Source organism: Choristoneura fumiferana, chromosome 13 (genome assembly GCF_025370935.1).
Source record: "Choristoneura fumiferana chromosome 13, NRCan_CFum_1, whole genome shotgun sequence".
Classification (NCBI taxonomy): Eukaryota; Metazoa; Arthropoda; class Insecta; order Lepidoptera; family Tortricidae; genus Choristoneura; species Choristoneura fumiferana.
Window position 1 is genome coordinate 10,952,075 of NC_133484.1, and position 24,242 is coordinate 10,976,316.

Genomic DNA, 24,242 nt, shown 5'->3' on the forward strand with positions numbered 1-24,242 from the left:
TTTTCCTATATTTTCATAACAATCTCAGATTAAATAAAAAAGTACTTTTTTATTTAATCTGAGATAACAATATACAGAATATGGCAAATTCAGCAGTTGTCAAATTTCTTTTATTATAATATACTCTGTGGTCAAATGCCATATTATGACTAAAGATTTTATTGTGAGGCTGGTCACACTTGCAACATTTGCTTATGTAAATAGATACTAAAAACGGAGGCCGTATTGCCTAACGTTTCTGACGCTCGCGATCGCAATCAAATCGTTTTTGTATGAGAAATATGTTATTTGATTGCGACCACGAGCATCAGAAACGTTATTATAGACAATAAGGCCTCAGATCTGTACTGGTACTGGTACCTGACAATATGATTTCATCATATCATAATCTCAATACTATCGTCAGAAATATGGAAAAAGTAGCCAATGTCTTGCAATCGAATGCAAATATGGAAAACATGAAAAATTTACAAAAAAAAGAAATAGATGAAATCTAAGCAATATGATGTGGTGTAGTGTAGTTTTAAAGTCGCTAGGTTTAGCGAGGAACTCGATATGTTGGCAACACTGAGAATCAGAGGCCAGGGGGGCAACTACGAAGTTCGTATCGTACTGTATATACCTCTCACTCTCGTGCGACCGCAAGCGTCAGCGGTATGACAAGATACGAAGTTCGAATAGGCTGAGGCCACACATCGTCTAAAGTACTATGGATTCCAAGGATAGCGGATCAGTCATAATAGCGGATGCAGTGGTATAATGGTGCATGAATATCCTAGGAAACCATAATGGAAGAAATGTGAATGAGCCTCCGTGCATTATTCTATAGCATTAAATGATATGGCCTGATGATTTAAAATATAAAAATAAAACAAAAGATTGAAAAGTCATTAAATTTATTTAACTTACATTATAATAATGGCATTTGAAAACAATGGGACATGTTAAAATCTGTTTTTGTTTGTATTCAAAAACTACTTGTACATATAAAAAATTAAATCAAGTCCTGACTTGAATACCCAGTGAAAAAATTTAAAGACAATTGTATAAACTCATGCTTAAAGGTGCATATTTCAAATATAAAAATATAAATGCATTTTGAATCATGCATAATAAAGTAGGATATTACATTTTTGTTTCCTAAAAGTTGACCACCACTCATTGTACATATATTTAAATATCCAGATATACTTAAGTTTATTTAAACAGTGTAGATAGACAAAGAGCATTTCGAATAATGTTACTTTTTATCATCATTAATTTTTACATCACATTCTAAATTACCTACGGTAAAGCACGAAACAAATAAATTATACTGTAAGTATTTAAAAATATTTACAGTAAGGTAACAGCAGACAGTTACATGCCTTGACATGTATGATAAAAATTCAATATTTACAATGTTTCATTACTTCCCACGATCAGTTTAAAATACATACTTTTTTTTTCTTTTTTTTGTTTCATATCAAAATTTAGAGTTCTAGTTATATGTGCTAGCAGTTTGCCCTAAAATATTTTCGGGTCTGATGTTCATAAACTCTACCGTCATCAACACCCTGGCTTGCTCAGGTATCTTTGAGTGCCTTGCTGATTCCGACAATCTAAACGGCGACTGTACAGTGTATACAAAATATGTATCAGTCCAGAACAAGGTATCAAAGAATTACAAGTGCCTTAACAATTAATACAGACAATGCCAAAATTATTCAATACATGATGAGCAAACTGCAGTAACTTATGATTTGGGGGGGCTACTACGAAGTTCGAAAATCGAAGTTGGTATCGTACTGTCCCTCTCACTTTCGTATTTAAATAAAATAGCGTCAGCGGGACGGCTAGATACAAAGTACGAATTTGGCACTTCGTAGTATAGGGCCTGAGACTACGTCGAGCCGGATTAGAAAAGACGATAAAATGCTAAATAAGCTTGTGTATTTATAAGCATCTGTTTAATTAATGGATGAAAGTTTTTTTATATCAAATTTAGTCTGTTAAAAATATATTTTTAACAGACTAAATTTAATATAAAAAAACTTAATAACATTATTAACAAACTTTAGTTTATTAATGCTTTTATCCATTAAACAGATGTAGTCTTTCGTAATCATTTCCCCTAATATTACGCATTAAATAAGAACTCTAATAGTGAGAACACAGTAAAATGTACCTATATTGGGAAAGCAACATGACGTGAATTAATTTCGGCTATAATGTATTATACAGACATGAAGAATATGTTATGATCTTTATGGTCCGAACAGATTCCTTCATTTGTTTCACTACCTAAGGTACTTATCTACTTTCAAGCGTTTGTTAACAGCATTGTATACAATTCAAATATATGTACCTAAATCACATAACATTTTATGTTTTATTTCAAACATATCACAGCGATCCTAATAATTTGGTACTTACATTTCAGACATTCGCCGAAATAATCGATGATTATCAGTAGTAAGTTGATGACAAAAAGTCATCGTTTTTGCTCACACAAAGAATATACCTATTTGATGAATGAAAGGGCCATTAAGAAAACATCCCTGCATTAATATACACATGCTAACTAGTTCTATGAACTACGTCATTGCTTTAAATAAACTATCGTCATTTTAAAAGGACAGAACAGTGGAAACTTAAGAGATTAAAGCAAGCCCTGTCATTAAAAACAACTACAATCGTAGAATAAATCTAAACTACATGACAAACAAAGACCTAAACTAAAGTAAATTGTTCAATTTTTATTTTTTGTATGCAATATACTTCCTTTTTTTGGTTTCACTCAGGAACAATATTAGATGGGTACATTTAGAAGAAAATTAAGTAATTGGCAAAACTATAACTTTTTTCAAATAAATTGGATCAGTAACTTCTAAAAGTTCTAAACATTTTTACATAAACTGCTTTGACTAGGAACAATATACACAGCTGTTTCCACTAGCTGAAGTTCCCATTGGTCACAATCAGAATCTAGTTTTGCGATAGACCTGCTAACGGGAATGTATATTGGCCGGTTCTTTTACTGGGTTTATCAGCAAGTAGAGATCTAAATACTTTACAAGGGGTGTGAATGTAAATTATTTCAGCAATAACTAACATTTACGTGGCTGTACAGTCGAAAAAACTGAATCGCGTACCAGAATAGAATCTTGTCACCGAATGTTATGTTGACATTTTATATATCTGCCAAGAAATCGTTGTGAAATTGATTATGAAAAGGTTCTACTCTGGTACTTAATAGTTTCCTCGACTATACAGATGTTAAGGTTTTGTAGAGAGTTGCATACTGTTAGACTTCACTATGGCAAAATGTGACCTCAAGTACTCGCACCTGGTAAAGTCAATTTAGGTAATCTCCTAGCCCTAGTGCTAAAAAAAGATCACCAGAAATCAAAGTGCCTGTAGCGGCATCCAACAGTACCCAACTAAGGCTAAAATTGCAATAAATACGAAGATATTCTAAGTCTCATAATTTAGCACAGATCGAACGACGTTACCGCCTCATCGCTTGCGTCCTCGCATGAATTGTAAGGCTTTCGCCATGAGCGGGGCCTTTTTAGGTTTGAAGGAGCTGCTAGAGACCGGGCCGCTAGTGGGCGGCCTGACTGTGCCGCCGCGGAGGACGTTGGGGCCTGAGGCTAGCGCCGCCACGCGCGCCGCCGGGCTCGCTGTCGAAGCGAATGCGGTGCCGTGCTGTGCCTGCAAACAGATACTGGTTAACCAATTTCAAATTTTTAGATAAGCTTTCTATGAGTAAGTTGTAGTTTTTTAAAGATGGTGGCTCGAGTAGTAGCTGTGTCGTTCTGCGAAAGGCTGGTGGTAGTAGAAGCTGGATGCGTCGAGCCGAGGACAGAGCGCAATGGTGCTCTTTGGGGAAAGCCTATGTTCAGCAGTAGATGATGATTAAGTATGTCTGAATTAATGTAAACGTGTATTTACTTCACGGAATGAAACAAAGGTTTAATATCTACAGAGGTCATCTGCTTTCTCATGTGCACACAAGATGCAAGCAAATAAAAAAAACTAGGAGGAATACATTTCACACAAAAAATATCTATCACAAATATGTTGCAGCATTCAGTTCGAGCTCATCTTGATAAGAAACCACGGATTGGTTCAAAACATACTTCAATACCTCAATATGTCCGTCTATCATGATATTTTTAATTCAATGACTCTTAATGCTAGTGAAATGTAAATTAAAACTTACTTGTTTCCTGGCAACATTGCGCGGCGGTTTCACTACAGAGTCCACATAAGCCATTTTGGTTTGCTTGATGGGAGCCTTCTTGGCCTCCTGGGTTAATCTTATGTTAGCTGTAAGAGACTTCAGCTTATCCTCTTGTTCTTCTTGGCATCTCTGTCAATTAAACAAATGCTTATAAATTATATGCAATTTAGGTACATTATGTATGAGCCCACACTCTCAAAGATACATCGCTGCAGAATTTTTGAAATATCCTACATGAAACTTTTGAGATAATCTATCCGCATCGCTCCATCAGAGGTTATCCTAATTGAATTTTGTTACAGAATTCGGACTCATGGTCAATTATTAAGTTCAGTTTAGTAGTGTTTAAATGTATGGATCTATCTAGCCTAGATATCAGGTTTAACAACTAAGACACGATTTAATTTATCCAGCAAGTAGACACTAGACCTACGGGAGCTTCAACAACTCAATGAGAAAAATCCTTTGTCAAACGATCGGAAAGCTAAAGATAAGAACTGCTGTTAACCTTGACAGCAGTTCTTATCTACCTATCACCATTATAAAAGAAACCATAGGCAACTTCCGGTCATGCTCACCCAACCAAGGCGGATTTTTTCGGAACTGAGAGTCAATACATACCGTATACATTTCCTTCCAAGCCTCCATCTCCTCCCTTTTCTTGTTTCGAAAGTGTTTTTCGCAGAATGCTTTCCACAAGTGGTCAGTGTCTTCAGTAAGGTATGGATTGTGGTACTCCAACATATACAACTGCTGTGGTGTAGCCTTATCTACGATAGGCTTCAATATTTCATATGGCACACCTCCGGTAAATTCGAGATCTGAAAAATAGATATTATTAAGATAATGACCACAAACACATTATGTTTTAATGTATGTTGTTTATTGAAAAATTCAGAATGGTAGTAAATATATCAAATTTACAAGGAAGATTATAGCGGCTACGATTGCTTGAGCATTATTAGTAGTTTAAGAGTAAATAGCAGCGTAAGGTATAAAACATACCTAAACTTGGAAGATTCCGTACAAAATACGAAATCCTTTGAAAAATATTACTTGATTTTTTCGTAATGGCTACGGAGCCCTATCCTTAGTTTTTAAAATATTAATAATCGTTATACTTAATTCTAAAAATACTTTTAGCCCCTAGTCAAATTTTAACCCAACTGTCGAAAATGATACAATTGTTACACTGTTACGGTTAAAGATAACTCTGAGTACTGTGGTATAAGACACTTACCATCTATGTGTTCCTGCAGAACTTGTACGCATAGGTCGTAAAGCGATGCAATTTTACCTACGACTTTATTACCGGAATATACTTTAGTTCTGAAAAGTAAAACAAATACATATGTTTAATATTTTTTTACCAACATAACATATTATGTGAACATTATACATACAAAAGGGAACGGTTGACAAAAGGGTTAAGGGTATAAGCTGTAGTAGCTTAACACTGACTTATATGGCCTCTCAAGCAGAGGATTGTGGGTTCCAATCCGGGCTTACAAATCTAAGTTTTTTGAAATTAACACATGAAATGAAATTTAAAATAAATACATATAATTTTCGGTAAAAGAAAATATTGTGGGGTAAGTGAAGTTTCCAAATTGCACTGTGCCGTGTGGGAAATACAGACCAAACTCTCATTTTTAGGCCTGTGCTTATAGTGCCCTATGCCAGAGAGATCGACAAGAGGGTTGTAACTTAAACCATTCATGTACACAGAACAGCTGCGACAGATTTGAAACGTCAAAACTACATTGTGAACATTTTATGCAAAAATGTTATCCTAATTTCTCGAAGCACACGAAGTAAACAAACAAAAAAATAAATGTAAACTAGTCCTTCCTTCTTTCTGAGGTTGCCTGGAAGAGATCGCTCTTAAGCGATAAGGCCGCCTTTTACTATGTCTGGTGTACAATAAAGAGTCTTTGTATTGTATTGTAAACAAACATATTAAACAAAATCAAGTAACCTCTGAAAATGGGGTCGGCCTATGTCCAACAGTGGACATCCTACACCTGATATGATGATGATTTAACCTCTAACTAAGTTACCTTTGGTTTTTGGAGGATATCGACTGGGTCATAGCCTCGTCATCTGTAAAGTGCGGCATGAGGCGCGGCGGCGGTCGCGGCCGGTAGTTCGGCGATATCTCCGGGAGTGCTGATATCTCGAGTGCGGGAAGAGGCGCTAATTTCGTCGATGGGGCGAGCAGAGTCGCTGGACTAAGCTGTAGACAAAAAAAGTAAAACCAAATGATTCCTAGCACTTTTTCAGGCTAAAACCACTATTGGATTCAGATGAAATTTGGTTGGGAGAGCCGGGTCTCGGTAATAATGTGTAGTCTACTTTTTATTCTGTTTATATGGGTTCTTTCTTCCTGCAATATTAATGAAGATCATGATAATGTAATATTTCAGGATTACATGGGAATTTGTTGACCTGGCTATAGTATATGGAAGCCAAATCCCGAAGAACTTTTCTTCTCAAATCTGAATTCCGGGCTCACTCCAACAACACATGGCACAAGTCATCAACCTTCTGACAATTATCACACAGTGGTGATGGCTTGATTTCGACGTACAAAAAAAATAATATTAGGGATATATCCGAAACAATTTCTAAAAGCTGGGACTCTTAAATAGACCCTATTTAAAGTCTTTAATATTATTATGGGACTTGTTTAATGAGGACTTTACTGTACTATGGGCCATAAAAGTGTTTAAATAAAGTTAGCAAAGTTAGAAGAGATAACTTTGTAAGGTTGAAGTGGTTTCCCATTCCCATTGATAGGAAACCACAAAAAGCTGAAATGTTTTATGATAGCAATACTCACATCGGTGCCGAATGAGTTTGGTGATGACACGTCTTTCGTGAATATTGATTTCTTTTTAGGCTTGGCTGGACTGACCATGCCGAGGGCCTCAGCAAAACTCGCACCTGAAAATTTTATTTGTATAAATTTCATAGATTGTGCATGTCTATTTTGATGATAAAAGTTGTCACGAAAAAGCTTAGGTATATCCAAATCTAGCGCAAAAATTAAGTTTGGACTTGGAAAATGGAAGATCATTTTTGTGATAAGTTACATTCTATAGATAGTTAGATACAGTTAAAGTAATTGTACCTGATCCACAATCAATACCGTCGTCACTTTCTGCACTATTATTAATTTGTGATTTTATCTTTGGTACATCCCCTGTCTTGCTACTGCTTGACTTGTCTCTTTTGTGAGAGGAAGAGGAACTAGATTTATGCTTAGATTTTTTTTCACTGCTGCTGTGGTCACTCTTGCTTGTTTTGTCCTTACTCTCACTTCTGGACATGTTTTCATGGGATGACTTCTTCTCACTTTTATGAATTTCATTTGACTTTTCTTCTTTTCTTTGACTACTTCTAGACTTTTCCTTACCAGAGGAACTATGTTTTTCTTTAGAACTATTTTCCCTAGATTTATGCTTTTCAGCCTCCTTCTCTGTAGAGCTTTTACGTTTTTCTTTGTCAGATTTGAGAGAAGAATGGTTTGAATGTTTATCCGACTTACTTTCATGTTTGTCACTCTTATCGGATTTATCTTTATGTTTATCTGACTTGCCATCTTTTCCTGCACTGAATTTTTGTTTTTCAGAGGAACTGCTGTGTTTTTCTAAAGAATTGCTACGCTTTTCAGAAGTGCTCCTATGTTTTTCTGAAGAACTCTTATGTTTCTCAGAAGAGCTATGATGCTTTTCAGAGTTGCTGTGCTTATCTGATGAACTTTTATGTTTGTTTAATGAATTTGAATCTTTCTTTTTGTCTTTATCAGTGATGCTGTGGTCAGACTTGTACCTTTTTTCAGAACTGCTCTCCTTTTCATTTGAATTTTTATGTTTTTTTGAACTCTGAGACTTTTCTCTTGATGATGACTTATCAGAGGTATGTCTTGAGTCTGAATTGTGACTTTTTAAGTGCTTGTCAGAATTAGAGGACTTTTTTGATGATGAATGTTCCTTTTTATGGTTGACATGGTTTTGTGATGAATGTATAGATGATGACCTTTGGTTCTCCACTGGTTCTTCTTTTATTTTTTTGTTTCCTTTCCTGTCATCTTCTGACGACTCTGACATCTCACTTTCACTGTCAGAACTGCGAGAATCATAAGAATCTTCATGGTCATTGTCTGTTTCTGATGGTTCTTTCTTTATATTGACAGATTTTCTTTTATGATCATCATCATTGACATGTTTTGACTTTTTATTGGAATTGTCTTCTTCCTGCAACATATGATATTATTATGCGAAAAGAAAGTGATTAAATCAAGAAACCATATTGAATAAGTTTTTGTTAAAAAAAAACATATTTCTTTCCTAGTCATACTCTTTATTGAATTTAAACTGTAAGCGAGTCCTACAATATTTAAGCTTTGTCCCATTCTAAATGTAGCAGAAGTTTTTATTCAAAATTTCAGTTTTGATACAAGCTTTCTGCTGTAGGTACTTGCTTGTCATTGAAACTAGATATCTGTACTAAATTTAAAGTCAATCCAATTACTTAAACTGGAGCGCGCCACTTCAAGAGGGCGCCAAATTCTATGTTGTAAATACTAGCCCAATAACTGTGCTGATTAGTACCTTCACTAAGTGTATATTTAAAAAATAGGACAAGTCTCTAAGTAGGACACCTCGGGACATACGGAAACCCTAATAATAGGTGAATCACATATTTTTATCTTGCTTCTAGAGCTAAACTATGTATTAGGGATGGTGATTTTTTCCAGAAAAGATTTTTTCCTCAAAGCAATAAGAATTGAAGCTTAAAAAATATGTTCACAAATAATAATAATCATAGTCAAAAAGATTGACTCTCTGAAAATCTACCTTTTCTGGATTTACTTTAGGAGTTCATATTTTCAATATATAACTGCAATCATGGAAAAAGTTTAATAATCGAAAATGAAAGTTCATGTCATATTTGTTACTCTCTAATTAAATACTATTAGCGTGAACAGGGCAGCACAATATGAAGTTGTAATTTTGAATTATAAAGAAATAGATAAAAATCAAACCTCACTTCGAGATTCTTGATCTTCAAAATTAAAATATTTATTCACTACTCTGAATCAATGTAAAAAATTAGTTCTGTTGGTTGAAAAAAATTAATCTTCCATTATTCAATCTCAGATCACCATCCCTAGTCCCTACTATGCATAGTCTATACACATACCTATGATGAATTAAGATTATGTTCATAAGTATATATGTATGTCTTACACATTGACAGTGATTAATTTTATAAGCCAGTCATTCTCAGTGTGTTCTGCAAAGTGTGTTCTGTGAAGCTTATGCAGAGGCTCCACAGAAGTACTACACTTATACTTAAAATAAATACTTATAGTGTACTGTAAGTTTACACAGTACAACAAAGCTGGCCAATAGATTTTATAGATAGGCAATTTATTTTAAATGCGAGGTGATGCCGGGCCAGCATTTTTACATGTATTTAATTACTAAAATTATGCACAAAGAAGTAAAGCTTGTGAAGCAACGCAATGGTTGGCAAATGATTTGGCAGCCCATTTTGTAGCCCAAGGGCCTGGGTTTAGCCAGCCTAGCAGTAAGAACTCCCATTAAATTAGTTGTCTTTAACTATTTTTGGGCACTGGCACATATTTAGTTTTCAAATAGGGTTCCGTCATCAAAAAAGTTCGAGGATTTCTGTTATAAACAATCAAGAAAGCTTACCTCACTGCTATAATATTTCCGTTTTGATCCACTGGTGTGACCATTCATCTGGCTGGTGCTTGTTACTTCTGTTTCGGAAGTTCTTTCATATGATGAATCATTATGTCTACTTCTAGACTTGCTACTACTGTGATCCTGATCACTTCCATCCTTCCCATTTCCATTGCCATTGTAGTTTGTAGCTAATTCAAGATAATTAATAACATTAACATAAACAGCACTTCAAGTTTGATTTTGCTATACATGTAAACTAAATTATATTCTTATCAGGTTATCTATTATAAAATATGTAGCTCTTTAATAAACAACAAACAAATGCATGCAGCTATGATCTTGCGAGCTCACTGTCATTGTTCTGGGCGTCTTGGTCGCTCTCTTCGGCGGCCACCATGGCTTTCCACTTGTTGACGAGGGCCCGCGCAGCGGTGCCGACCTCCCCGGGCTCCTTGCGCAGCGCGTTCACGGTCCGCCCTACGCCAGTGTCCTGAAGGTGCTGTACCGTCACACCCAATCCGAACAGCTTGTCAATCGACTTCAGAACCTGGAAAAGCAACCGACGTGGACACCTGGCTCTTCGCATACGTAATGGCTCGGACTCCACACAATAACCAAATATTCACATATTCAATCGGAAAGAGTCATAAATAACTAATAAGTACTCGAAAACGAGTTTCAATAGATACTACGCAATTGTGAGATTGGGGTTTTCCTTAAATCTAAAAGTGGGAAAGCAGTCTGTCTAAACATTTACTGGATTCGAACTCACCTTCTGCTCGTCGTTAGGATACTTTTCTATAGCATGTTGGTAATGTTTCACTAAATCGAGTACGGACGCCATAACGAACGAAAAATATATGATCAACAATGCTGTTGATTTTTTTATCAATACAAAATGAACGCCAGCTGTTATAAGGGCACCATTTTCAACACACACACATGAATGAATTGAACTGACAATTGACAATCTGTTGACGACGTTGACGTAGAAGAAGGCATAGACTAGATTTTTTTTTTACCGTATTACCGAACTCAAGACGCGACTTACATTAAGCAACGAACTTAAATAACTATAATTAAAAATTACTCATATTAATATCACGAACAAAACACTTGCTGTCCGGAAATAATGGAGTTCCATAATTACAACATAAGTAATGCCCTCATTAATAAACCATTAAGTACCCGTTAGTGTACAACATTCCTTTTTTTCTAGAATCCTCCGTAGGGCTCCGATTATTTAAAGCCATGTTGTGTTGTTGTAAGTAGTTCAGAGGGCCTACTTCGAAATTCGAAAATCGAAGTTCGTATCGTACCGTCCCTCTCACTCTCTTATTAAATAGTTTAAGCAGTCCTCTTTTATACTATTATGGTGTAAGTGTCAGAGGGACGGAACGACACGAACTTCCATTTTGGGATTTCGGAGTAGCCCCGCAGGTAACTCTTTGATAAAGGTGGTTTAAGTCAAAGTGGGTAAATAAATTCCCTTTCTTCTTTTTCTTATCAGGGAAATTACATTCCCTGTATATGGCAACCGGTACTCTCACTGAGAAACCATTTTGTCAGCGTCGTGGCCGTCGTGTTTGTGGGGGCCCTTAATAGTAGAAGATACGAACCTACATCGACCTTCACCGGTCTGATGATAATAGAATGAAATGTATTTTATAAATAAATTTTGTATATTATGCTTGGTTTGAATAGGTATTTAATTAAATAAAAACAAAACACGTCAATTTGTGTCCTAAATATTGCAATTCTCCCATTAAAACTATCTAAAAAATATTTACATTTCTGTATTGAAATACATTACTAGTCTAGTTTCTATTACAATATACAATCTGGCAGCTGAAGTTTGTTTACATTTAGTTAATTACCTAAACGTTTCAAGCATAGAAAATATATTAGAAATGGGTTTGCTAAAAATAACCTGAACGGGCTATTTTTTTAATGATTTTTAATTAAATGCAGAGTGCAGACAACCCAAAGACAACCCTTTAAGTATCAACGTGTTCACAATAAAACAGCGCATACATTAATATTACAAATTATCAAAGTAACTGGCATCGACATAGCGCACCTTTAAAGTTAAACTGAAACAATTCGAAATATTCACAGTTCCAAAATAAACTTTAAATATAACACAATCTGGTTAAATTTTAAAACAAGAAAATTTCGAATATTTTCAGTTTAATTTTAAAGGTGCGATTAATTAGAAGAATAGAATATTCTACCTGTTTGTACCTTTGGTGCTACTAAACGATGAATTTTGCTGGCTGCGAAGTACTATGATAAGGTGGGGGTTGAAATCTATCGCAGCGCTCACCACGCGCTCACAGTGGCCTAAAGTAGAAAGAAATGATGTAGGTACTCATATGAAGCCTTTATGAAGCTATTTGTTTAAATAACTACCTAATTTTAGTAATAAGTAGATGTTTGTCTTAAGATGCGAGCTTGAATTATATATATTTAATATTATTTAAAGGAACCAGTAAAGTAGCTTTATTTCTTTTTCTTAGTTAGGTTATGGTTATAGTATATAAGCAGTAGCAGGAAGTAATTAGTAGTAGTTATGTAACACATATATTAATCGGTCTTATTTCCTACCTGGATCCTGTAACACAGGGACTCCTATCACAGGATCCAGAGCCGTAGACTCTTGTTTATAAGTTTTTTATGCAATATATTATTTTCATTTTCATTTTCATCTTTTTGTCTTACAGTAAAATTACAACTAAACATGAAGTAAACAGGCCTTGATTTAAGCAAAATAAAACACACTTTTTGAATAAATTTTACTTAGTTACCTCATTTAATTTTAATGACCAATATTAATGAATTCACAACCCTTTGTCTACCCAAATCACGGCATCACAAACATTTTGTATTATAAATCCATATGTACTAATATTATAAATGCGAAAGTGTGTGTTTGTATGTTTGTCCGTCTTTCACGTCGAAACGGAGCGACAGATCAACGTGATTTAGATATAGATATAGGCATAGATATAGTTTATGGGCCAGAGAGTGACATAGGCTACTTTTTATCCCGGAAAAATGCACAGTTTCCGAGGGAACAGCGCGCAAAAACCGATATTTTTTTAAGAAATAAAAAAAAAAGCCTGTCCAGGATTTTTTTAGAAAATCTATTTGTAATATACAAAATTTATTATAAAATCCGTTTCATTCTATTATTAGACCGGACCGGTGAACATCGATTTAATAAAAAAATACATGAACATTTTACAAATCTCTATTTCATTTACTTATACTTAATTAGACAATCAAGACGATGACGTCCGGAGTCCGAAACCTATTCTAATTTGCTACGGGTGAGACAAAAATTACCTTACGTAATGAGCTTTTAATATTTCTTTGACGTTTCGTAATTACGTAGATTAGCGCCAAAGATTGTACTACAACAATTAAATTCAAGTTTGGGTTTAATTATTATTAAGCATATTATAACAACAAGTTTTGACATTGCGTTTTAAAAGTGGTCAAGTTAGTGCTATATAAGTACTAACATTCAATGTTGCAGCTTTTAGCAAATAGTTCATATTATTATCATGTCAGTAGTTTAGTTATATGAAAAAGAACAACAGTAGGTACAGTCACTACACCGGGCCAATATCTGGTACAAAAAACCGTGCGTAAATGAAATCGATTTCTAGGGCCGGTGGTTTGTCCATAACATGATCGTTACCGACGCCATATTTCCAGCTACGTACCTACATAAAGCCAAGAAACAATCCTACTCTCAGGACATAAATGTAAGGCGATAATGGTCAATTATTGCTAAGATCATACGACACTACCGTTGTTGGCACGGGGCACGGCAATAGCTTGCTGTCCCTTTGTCTCTATTACAATCCGACAATCCCCCTTATCTACACGTGTATCTCGTGTTGGTATCACTCTATATGGAGTCTGCGGGGTATTATCACATCAGCTTGTTCGCTGCGGTCGCACGGCTAGAACCATTTGCATACAAGTAAATATCTCGATCTGGCGGGCGTGGAGTCGGCAGATTACCGTCGGGAACGCTTCCGCACTGTATTGAATTCGGTACAACCGTACCGTTCTCCCATTGCCAGTCCGCGTTTACTTGTTAGTGTGATTCCCGAATGATAACAATCTACGGTTGTTGAACGCCACATTGTGCAGGAATAGCCGTATTATGTACCCATTGTATATGGTCACATTCGGTCACAATTAGGTATTATGAATCAGACGTTATGCGTGAGGGTTGTAAGTGGCCAGGAGGGAGATAATTTTTATTATTAGCTTAGTAGTTTTTATCATCTTGGCAATGATTACTATCTTCTAAAGTTTAGAATTTAAACCTACCTTTTAACCTAAAGACAGTGATTTAGTTGAGCGTTAATATTGTATTCTTCTCTAAAACTCTACATGATTCGCTACAATTGTCGCATGTCGTAATTAGAACTGGGGACATGCTATACTGCGTAGGTAATGTTTCTGTTTCCTCATATTTCCCAGTAGGAAATATATTCCTATCTAGACTTTACCCGCGGTTTACGCTTACCTACCTAATCCATTAAATCTGGCAGCTGAACTACCGATATAGTATTTTACTAAAATCCCAGAAATTACAACGTGGTTTTCGTCGAAACTGCAATAAAAACAACTGGATAATTTCATGTCCAGCTATCTACTCTACATATCGAATTTCTTTTCATCCAAATCTGTCGATGTCTTGGCGTGAAGGCGTACCTAACAAATATGTAGGTACAGTCACCAGCACCAATATCTGACACAACAAGCGTGCATAAATATCTGATACGACTCTATTTCTAGGGCCAGAAGGACGTGCCAAATATTTTTGCACGTTCCGCTGTGGCAGATATTAATGCTGTTGACTGTACCTACACATTCTCAGAAACTTTCGCATCTATGAATTCAAATTAGCATGAAATTTTACTTAATTACTTAAGTATCTAATGATTAATAAAATTGCAGTCAACAGGGAAGACTTACATAGTGACGACAGCAAGGAGCAACATAATTAGTGACTGACAATCAAGTAGGTACAAGTACAACCTACCTTCTAAACTAGTTATAAGTATTAATTGATTAAGTCCAGATGAGTAATTACTATTGTTGATCGCAGATGTAAACTATTGTTTCCTTTCGTATAGGCCAACTAGTTAAAAAGGGACAGATAACTTAACGTACACAATTATTATTATAAACTTGAGTGTTGTTCCAGTATAATTGAGCGCCTGCACGAAACTTACGATGCGAACTTGCCTCTAAGTGTCAGCCATCTTGTTTTAACAGGCTACGGTGAATTATTTCTTCGCGTCAAAGTGATTTGTTGACGCGTGGTTTAACTTTGTCTGTTAGTTGGTTCCCGTAATAAGCTAGGCTATTACCAAGTTGAAGTTAAGACAAACTAATTAAAAAGAGACTTGTAAGAATGACACTTGCAAAACGAATTGCCTTTGTGTTCGACGCATGATTGGCGCTCGTCGTCAATCACGGGGGTTACTATGAAATTCGAAATTAAAATTGTGCCTTCCCTACTGGAACTCTTCTCATAAATACTTTCTGTTAGCATGAATGAAACGGAAGGAATCGAAGTTTTTGGCTACGAAGTTCGAAAATCGAACCTGAGGGCTGCTGGTGTGGTATAGAGACGCAGCAACAACACACACCAGCTCTTTCATTCAGTCCAGAGGAAGTGCCTGACGATTTTACCAAACCGGTACCAAACCACATTTTGTATGTTGTTGTTTGGTCATTTTCTGTTTGTTTTATGGCGTTAAATAAATGTATTTTCTTTTTTTTTTCTTTTTTTAATATACCTAATGCTATACTATACCTAATGGCCAATGAGCCCTCCAATCCTTGTTTGTCCTGGGACTGGAAAAAGCAACATTTGCCAGAAAGTCTACATTTATTAATTACCTATTTTTAATAATTGCCCATTTGATTGATAACTTCTCCTCCCTGAACCAATACTTGAAATTTACAAAAACGTCCTATACGGGAAGAGATCACTTTAAGGTATACATAAGTTCGCCTTTGTACAGTCGAGTATACTCTTAGCCAAAATTCTATCAAAAATATCTGAATTCACTTTTACGCCGTTAATAATATAGTCGTGTTGATATGTATATTTTTGAAGACATTTTTGCTCAGAAGTATAAGAACTTGACTGTACTGTACATCTTAGTCTCTTGTTATCTGTTAATTTCATGATTAGTAAAGAGTTAGGCATACAATACAATACATACATATTAAGAAAAAATAACCATACCATACCAAACTTTAAAACTCAATACCTACTATATTAAATCTAAAAAAGGCCCCAGTGGCATGGTGCCCAAAAGGCTGGCAGCATTCTCTCGTTGAATGGCGATGGCAATTCGTTGAGTGAGATAACTGCCCTTTGGTCTCCAACTTTAAACTCTCGTACCTATTATTGTTTTGTTTTTAGTTTAGTTTTTCGATATTCAGTTTTGTCTGTTGGTTTCAAATACAATAACAATATACTTATTCTATATTATCTAGTTTATCCATTTAACATGTACAACGCAGAGTTAGTTTAGCATTGGGCATATGCTGAAATCTGATCTGATACATCTATGCATCTGTGTACCTACCTACCTATGTCTTAATCGTGTCTTGGATTGCACAGATAAGTGCAAGGATATCGACACGGCCAAAGTGACAAAAATATGTATACACGACCTTAATGTTCAATTTATAAAGTCGTATTTACATATTTTTGTAACTTTGACCGTGTCGATATCTTTGCACTTGACTGTACCTACCTTTAAAGTAGGGGAAGATAACGGGGACATTAGTCGGTCGTGTATCGGTGGTACACGGGACTCGGCGTGTAGACGGGGCGCGGGCGCAGGTCAAATGGGGCTGCGTGGGAAGCCGACTCCAGCGACCGTGTACCAAATGAAGCCATTATGGAGACGAAGGTGTCCGGCTGTTAGAATAGGGCTTCCACCGTCTTAATTTGTCCTTTTTGTAACTGATAAACAATACAATACACGCACGTACGTACAGTCGCGAATCGCGATTGTTGAGCCACTTGCCACTGTTCTAAATTTGACCGTGTAGTGCTATTCTGGTTTATTAATGACAAGTACCTGGGCGACCGAGCTTTGCTTGAGCTAAAACTCGGTACCAAACATTTTTCCAGAGATAAAACCAAGCTACATCGATTTATCTATTTTTCATCCCCGAAAACCCCTACAATATACTAAATTTCATTGAAATCGTTGGAGCTGTTTTCTAAATCCCCAATATATATATAAGAATTGCTCGTGTTTGTATAATACGGCTAAATTATGAACAGTGGCGAGTGGCTCAAGAGTGCCCCAGCTCCGGGGCAGATATTTGTATGAATAATACGAATGTTTGTTCTCGGGCCTTGGACGTTTAAATATGTATTTAAGTTTGTATTTATCTATGTAAGTATGTTTATCCGTTGCCTAGTATCCATAATAAAAGATTTGCTTAGTATGGAACTATACAGGTCAATTGGTGTCATATGTGTGTTGATATTTATTTTTATTTATTTACTTGCTTTTTCGCGCGGCTTCGCCCGCGTGGAAGTCGGTTATTGCGCGCTGATTCCTCGGGAACTGTGCATTTTTCCGGAATAAAAAGTAGCCTATGTCACTTTCTGGCCCATAAACTATCTCTATGCCAAAAATCAAGTCCATCCGTCGCTCCGTTTCGACGTGAAAGACGAACAAACATACATACAAACACACACACTTTCGCATTAGTACATGGATAGCGCTAAGTTAAGTGTCGATGTCGGTGGCATGATATTATCAACTTGATTTAACGGATATTAAATAGTAGATTGTACAACAATAGCATAAAACGAGCCATTTTACCCAAGACGTTGATATAGCCACCCGAGCCGAGGAAAACTATCACAGTATTCACAGTTTAGTAGGCTTTAGAAGCTAACGAGGAATATAGACAATCAAGTTTAATTTAGTTCATTTATTCATTCAATATGCGGTGAAGGAAAACATCGTGAGGAAACCTGCACAAACCTGAGAAGCAATTCAATGGTGCGTGTGAAGTTCCCAATCCGCACTGGGCCCGCGTGGGAACTATGGCCCAAGCCCACTTATTCTGAGAGGAGGCCTGTGCCCAGCAGTGGGACATATATAGGCTGAGATGATGATTCATTCAATATAATACATCGTAAATTACAAAAATGACAGTTACAAATATACACACTGAAGTCGTCAAAGGTAATAGATAAAACAATAATATAAAAAGTAAAATGCTAAGGGGCTGTTTCACCATCCATTGATTAGCGTTAACCGACGGTTAAATGTGATGCCGTCTCCGTCTATCCGAACAAAACAAATAGAGACGGCACCACACCTAACCACCAGTTAACACTAATCAATGGATGGTGAAACAGCCCCTAAGAATTTATTTGCCACATACTATACTTCATTAAATTTAGAATTGGAGGCCACAGCAACATTGTATTGCGGCTCGTGAACTGAAATCTCTTTACAATTTGTACTAGAATAACAATTGACGACACGCAAATAAAGTGGCATTAAAACCAGTTATTAAAACAATTTTATTTTGCGGCTCCCAGACTATTGTACTGGACTATTTGCTAGGTAATAAATAGTTGACCAGACGCAATACAATGTTGCTGTGGCCTCCAATTCTAAATTAAATGAAGTATAGTACGGAACCCTACACTGCGCTTGTCCCGACACGCGCTTGTCCGGTTTTTCAACTAAGCAAGCACTCTACGAATTTCTTATTCCAGTAAATAATGCATGCAGCTAAATTATAAATAACTATAACTGGCCGACATTCGATCCGACTAAAGAGTATCCATTGGCAATTTAGTTTGATATTTATAACAATGCCGCGGTTAACATCTTGACAGTGTTGGTATTTGCGAAAAGCGTTAGGCCGTCGAGGTTCAGAGAGCAAGGTTAGGTAAGTTTAGTGAAATTATAGAGGGTAGGTGCGGCGGTTGTGCGCAAACAAAGTGAGGAGGGAAGCTAGGTAGTCGTTTGTGAAGGTCAAAGGCGCGGCCTCCGGCTATGGGTTCCGTACCACGAGTCTTGAAAATCATCGAACACCAAGAGAGTTCATTACTACCGCAAAATAAACAAATGAGCACCATTGTAACTTGATTAGCAAATTCATTCAGTAAACAGTTAGAAATATTTGCAAATAGATGCTTCATTACGCGAATGTAATGAATGGATCGTCTGAATGTGAATGAGGAAGTGAGAGTAAATGAAATTGCTAAAGCGATGAGTTTTGAATAGGCGGCTAGTAATGAAGCGCGGCACTAGGCCAGTAATTTCATATCGTGACAACACTGTTACTTTTACCACGCCTGGACAATCGAGGTCTATATACGGATTCTTTTATTCTCTTTTTAAGTCTTGCCATTTTTTAGCACTATCGTGTATAGATTGTACTTAACTGAAATAGTGGCTCTACATTTTGGCCTACATATTATTGCAGTATTATCTTTATCTTGTCTTTATCCGTTAAAGCGATGTTTATCAGAACATATCTTAGATAATTTAAGAGAACATAGTCATTTATACTTAATTACGAATCTGTTCTTACTTAGCAAACTTAAATTAGAGTTATTTTTTTGCGGAGTTTGAACTACAATGTCACAAAATAGACAAATAGTTCTGTGCACTCGTCATGCACTTATCTTTGCGTTATCTATGCGATAAAATGGAGAAGGTTTGAGCATGAATGCTAAATTCTAGGTAAAAGTTTGAAAACATGTTTCCTAGAAAATCGTGTATTTTACGGGAGGTTCGTGGTACGTCGGTGGGCCGCGCCCCTCGCCCTGCTGACCCACAGCGCAGCCTCCAAGAGCATAAATCTCCGCAGATGACAACGGGCTCGAGAATAGCCTCCTATCAACATTACATTTGCACTTTGTGTAAAGTGCATACAAGCGACTAGGAAAGCATAATAATACGTTGTTTCCTGAATAGGCAACGGTTTACAAGAAATAGTTAATTAAACAAAGATTAAAGTTGAACATCGTTCTAACTTTATGTCCACTTTGGCTCTTCAGTCTGCATTCCTATCACTATTGCTTACTTCGAATTACTTATGTCGGACGTTCACCATCAAACGCTGCAGGCTATGAAATAAACACACATAGTGTATAATACCTACTTTTGAACACGTTTGACATATAAGTAGGCTTTACGATTGAGATCTCTTGGTTATTGTTCTGAGATTGAGACTCTTTTCTCATACTCGTATTAAACAATGCACATTACTTCACTGCGCCCGGCATGTTTGTAGCGCAAACAGGTAGACCGATTTAAGCAGAAACCACAGCCTTTGGACAGCGTGACTTCCAACAGCGAGCATTGCTACAACATAATTCGCCATAGCTGACAGTTTTATTGAATAATAAGTATCGTAAACAGCTCCTCTGGCGAATTAATACAGCGAGCGATCTCTCTGACCTCCTGTGATTTAACAATATTGTCTCTATATGAAAGTAATTATAGCGTATGTCATAAATTGTAGGTGCGCTGTTCCTTGTTTTCTCCGCGGCGAAGTCGAGCTTGGACGGCGAGTTATGGGATCGGATAGATACTTAATACATAACACAGCTAAATTTAAGCGATTTTTCAAAAACTAAAAATTTGTTTAGATTTTTAGACTAACTTCAGAGCACACCAGTGCACTGGCTATACGCGCCGAGTAGGTATGCTTACGATTGCACCACGTCGCCTCCAGCCAACTCACCCGAAAAATATGAACCGCTTGCGTATACGCCAATAGTGCGTGTAGCTTAAAAAATCTTAGAAAATGTTCTGCTAATGAAAACAAACAATTTAAGCAATGTCGCGATGATTATGCGGTCTCTTTTAGCTACTTGAATCAATAAGCAATCATCCTACTAATATTATAAATAAATACGAAATTTGATGTGTACTTACTTACTACCTACTATTTCATGCAATAACAGCTAGAGAGATTTAAATTAGGTATGTGGATAGTTAGATAGCGAGAATGCACTTTTTATCTCGTTATTCGATTACCAGAGTGGAGCCTTTTCATAATCAATTTCGCTATGATTTCTTTAGCAGATGTATCTATAGAATGTCGACATGAAACTTGCAATAGCACAAAGGTTCCACGTGATTCAGTTTCATTGACATTACGGTTACGAACTTCTTTTGTAAAAAAATCCTGTGAACTGTCATTACGATCCCAAATTAAAGGTCGTGACTGTACGCATACGGAATCTTGAAATCCGCGAAGTGTAGAAACATTAAATTTTTCACGGGTTTTCTTCACATATAACGTGAATGAAAACGGTGATGTAATCTTGCAACGTTAATGAAGATCATAATGTAATTTTCGAAAAATCTAAATGTCATACTATTGGTTCACACGAGCGAAGCCGCGAATAAATATATAGAAAGAAAGTAAGAAGACAGTATTGACATAACTGCTTCGCATAATTTCAAGTGAATTACTCACGATGGAGCCCCTTAAGATGCTGTATCAATCCGCTAGCTCGATGTCGTTAGTTATGAATTCAAAATAACTTAGAGGCTGTGAACCGCGAGGGCAGAGACAACAGCTCTGTAGAAAGCCTGATAATGCCCAGGAATTCTATGCCAAGTGCAATTTTGCTAGCAACTAGGTTCAGTTGTGATTTTCATTACTGGTCCCATGGGTTCGCGACCTAGGTACTCTAATTAGCTTCGATGCTTATGATTAAACGGCTCGGTCACGACTCGTCGATTTACTTCAAATCCGTCGCGCTTTTGTCTCGCGGACAAAGTTGATTCGCCAACTCCGAGATCGACTGCTCGTGAAGATGCACATCGATTTACCTAATGTGAATGAATACATCTTCTGCTGGCATACCTGCTTAGAAGGGTAATTTAAATTTTAGTTAGTTTTAGTACTTTTTAGTTCAACGGCAATTTCCGTCAGTTCTGGTAAATGGTTGCGTCAGTCAGGATAACAATGGACTCTAGAAGGTCGCAGAAGAAGGGGTTCTTATAAAAAAAATGGGAAGTCGTAATGATGATGATGAATAAAAGAAGTAATAAGATAGATTCATAATTTATTTGCTATATAAGTAGATTAATACGTAATGTACTTACAAAGTAACACAATATCAATACTTACATGCATAATATTAGTTTGATTTATATTTATACATAATTGAATAACTGTATTTCGTAGACTCATCCACTCTCATTCCCTGTTCAAAAATATTCTACTCGTAGTTTCTGCTATGAAGTTCAAGCTATTTTCCATTCCAATTTTCATCAAATTTGGTGCAGTGCTTTAGTTGTGAAAAGTTAACAATTCTTATATGATTAAAGGTCATCACATTTTAATCCAAACTGGCGATTATAAACTATAAATAATGTACAGAATATTTCTTGAGTTAACAATATTATTATTACTTCTGCCTCTTTAGGTATTTTATAGAAAAACGTTTCTGTTTTTTACTAAATAGGAAAAGTTTTTTTTATTGTTTTTAAAACTATAATATGAAAAATAGCAAAGTTAATCTCACTAATATTAATTATAATTGCGAAAGTTTCTAAGTCTGTATGTTTGTTTGTTATCTACCACATCACGTCTTAACCGATGAACCGATTTAAGTGAAATTTGGTATACAGATAGTACAAGTCCCGGGGAAGGACAAAGAATAGTTCTTACCTCGAAAAATTGCATAGTTCCCGCGGGATGACGCGGGAAACGAATTCCACGTGAACAGAGTTGCGGGCAAAAGTTAGTTAATGAAATAATTGAAAATAATATTGTCGTCTTTGATATTTTAATTAAGTGGCCATACCTAAAACCAAAACGACTTATGATTCAAATACGAATCAATTTCAAGGTTACAAATAAATAGCCAGCTTTTTAGGCTTGTGGATTAGTTAAAATTCAGAAACAAAGCAGAGATTGGTTGGCTCGCGTGATGCAATGTCAGATTCACAAACTACATAGACAATTGGCGTTCAGACGGATCACTTCTTATTATCTAACGTTTCAATGACGTGTCATATCATATAATTGATAATGCTTGTTTTTTAAGCGACTTAAAGAAAAAGGAGGAGGTTATCAATTCGGTTATATTTTTTTGGCTGTAACCTCAGAACTCCGTCATTTATGAACCGATTAAAAAAAATAAATTTTCCCTTTGTCTATGAATACCTCTAATTAAGTCCCATAGGCACAAAATCAGGATCTGATGATTGGATCATAAGGAAATCGAGGGAACTCTTCAAATATTGTAGGGACACCTATGGTAATTTGGATATATTTTGTAGTAACTCATGCATTTGCTCTTGAACATCATCATTTGATGAAGTGGAACCTATGATAAAGACAAGTGAAGACCACAGTTGACCAGCGGAGTTAGGTACTATTTCACGGGTTTAAGTTCAATTATTTTAACACATATGCATATCTCGAAGCACCAGGAGTCTTGAATAATGAACGTTTCTGCATAGGAAAAAGCAATCTTTCGTAAAAGGTGATGAGCAGTTGACATTAAACTAAGTATTGTATCTTATATTATTCATACTAAAAATCGTGAAAAACTCAAAGACTGTTTGTATCTATTGTTTGGGCCTAGAAGAAAGTATGAAACTGTCATTTACATTATGTCAGCCATAGACCACAGACTTGATACTGACCATCTCCAAGATTGACTCTATTTAGAAAATAATAAACGGTAAAAATGAGGGCTAACGCGTATGAATTCGCCGCTAGAAGCGCTAGTGTAGCGAGAGGTCTCCGAACCGAAATGTCAAATGTCACTTTTTTTGGGTGAGCTACGCGGGTTTATTTATAATTAGAATAATTTTGTGAAAATTTTGCAATATTTGAAATTTATTATGGAAAATATGCGTTACGGGGCAATGAATTTCTGTGTTTTGAGACAATTTTGTCTTTCGGAAACCTCCACCTTTTTTCCCGAACAAAACGGGACTACGCAACACTGTGGCATGCTCGATATTCTTATGGTAGGGTTTTAAGGCACTAAATATGATTTAAATGTAAATTTTGATTTCACGCCCGTAATAACAAACTAACCACTATACTTCAGGCAGGACCTTTGTCTACAGTGGCGCCAACTGATGAGCGCGAAAACGGTAACCCTCATTGATTAACTGTCGAAGTAGCAAGTGATGAATATCTTCATCTAGCAGGTTAGCAGGTACCATCTTTATCAATACGGAAAATACCTAATAACAGGCGAGAACTGAAAATGGTGT

At 36.2% G+C, this 24,242-nt stretch overlaps 1 protein-coding gene across 1 annotated transcript; it reads right to left on the reverse strand.

The window, feature by feature from the left end:
* Positions 1 to 2,210: 2,210 nt before the first annotated feature.
* Positions 2,211 to 10,968, reverse strand: LOC141434053 (uncharacterized). Its single transcript, XM_074096302.1, has 10 exons — positions 10,721 to 10,968; positions 10,300 to 10,495; positions 9,955 to 10,136; positions 7,362 to 8,487; positions 7,071 to 7,174; positions 6,289 to 6,464; positions 5,469 to 5,557; positions 4,850 to 5,049; positions 4,208 to 4,357; positions 2,211 to 3,696 (listed from the first exon to the last, which is right to left on the reverse strand). Exons 1-10 carry the CDS (start codon positions 10,790 to 10,792, stop codon positions 3,499 to 3,501), a joined length of 2,493 nt encoding a protein of 830 aa, XP_073952403.1. The 5' UTR covers positions 10,793 to 10,968; the 3' UTR covers positions 2,211 to 3,498.
* Positions 10,969 to 24,242: the final 13,274 nt, after the last annotated feature.

Excerpts from the sequence above, each read along its gene's own strand:
- LOC141434053 (XM_074096302.1), bottom strand. The coding sequence starts at position 10,792 with ATGGCGTCCGTACTCGATTTAGTGAAACATTACCAACATGCTATAGAA. Across the intron at positions 10,496-10,720 it reads ATCCTAACGACGAGCAGAAG|GTTCTGAAGTCGATTGACAA; the intron begins GTGAGTTCGAAT and ends TTGCTTTTCCAG. Across the intron at positions 5,558-6,288 it reads ATATCCTCCAAAAACCAAAG|AACTAAAGTATATTCCGGTA; the intron begins GTAACTTAGTTA and ends TTTACTTTTCAG.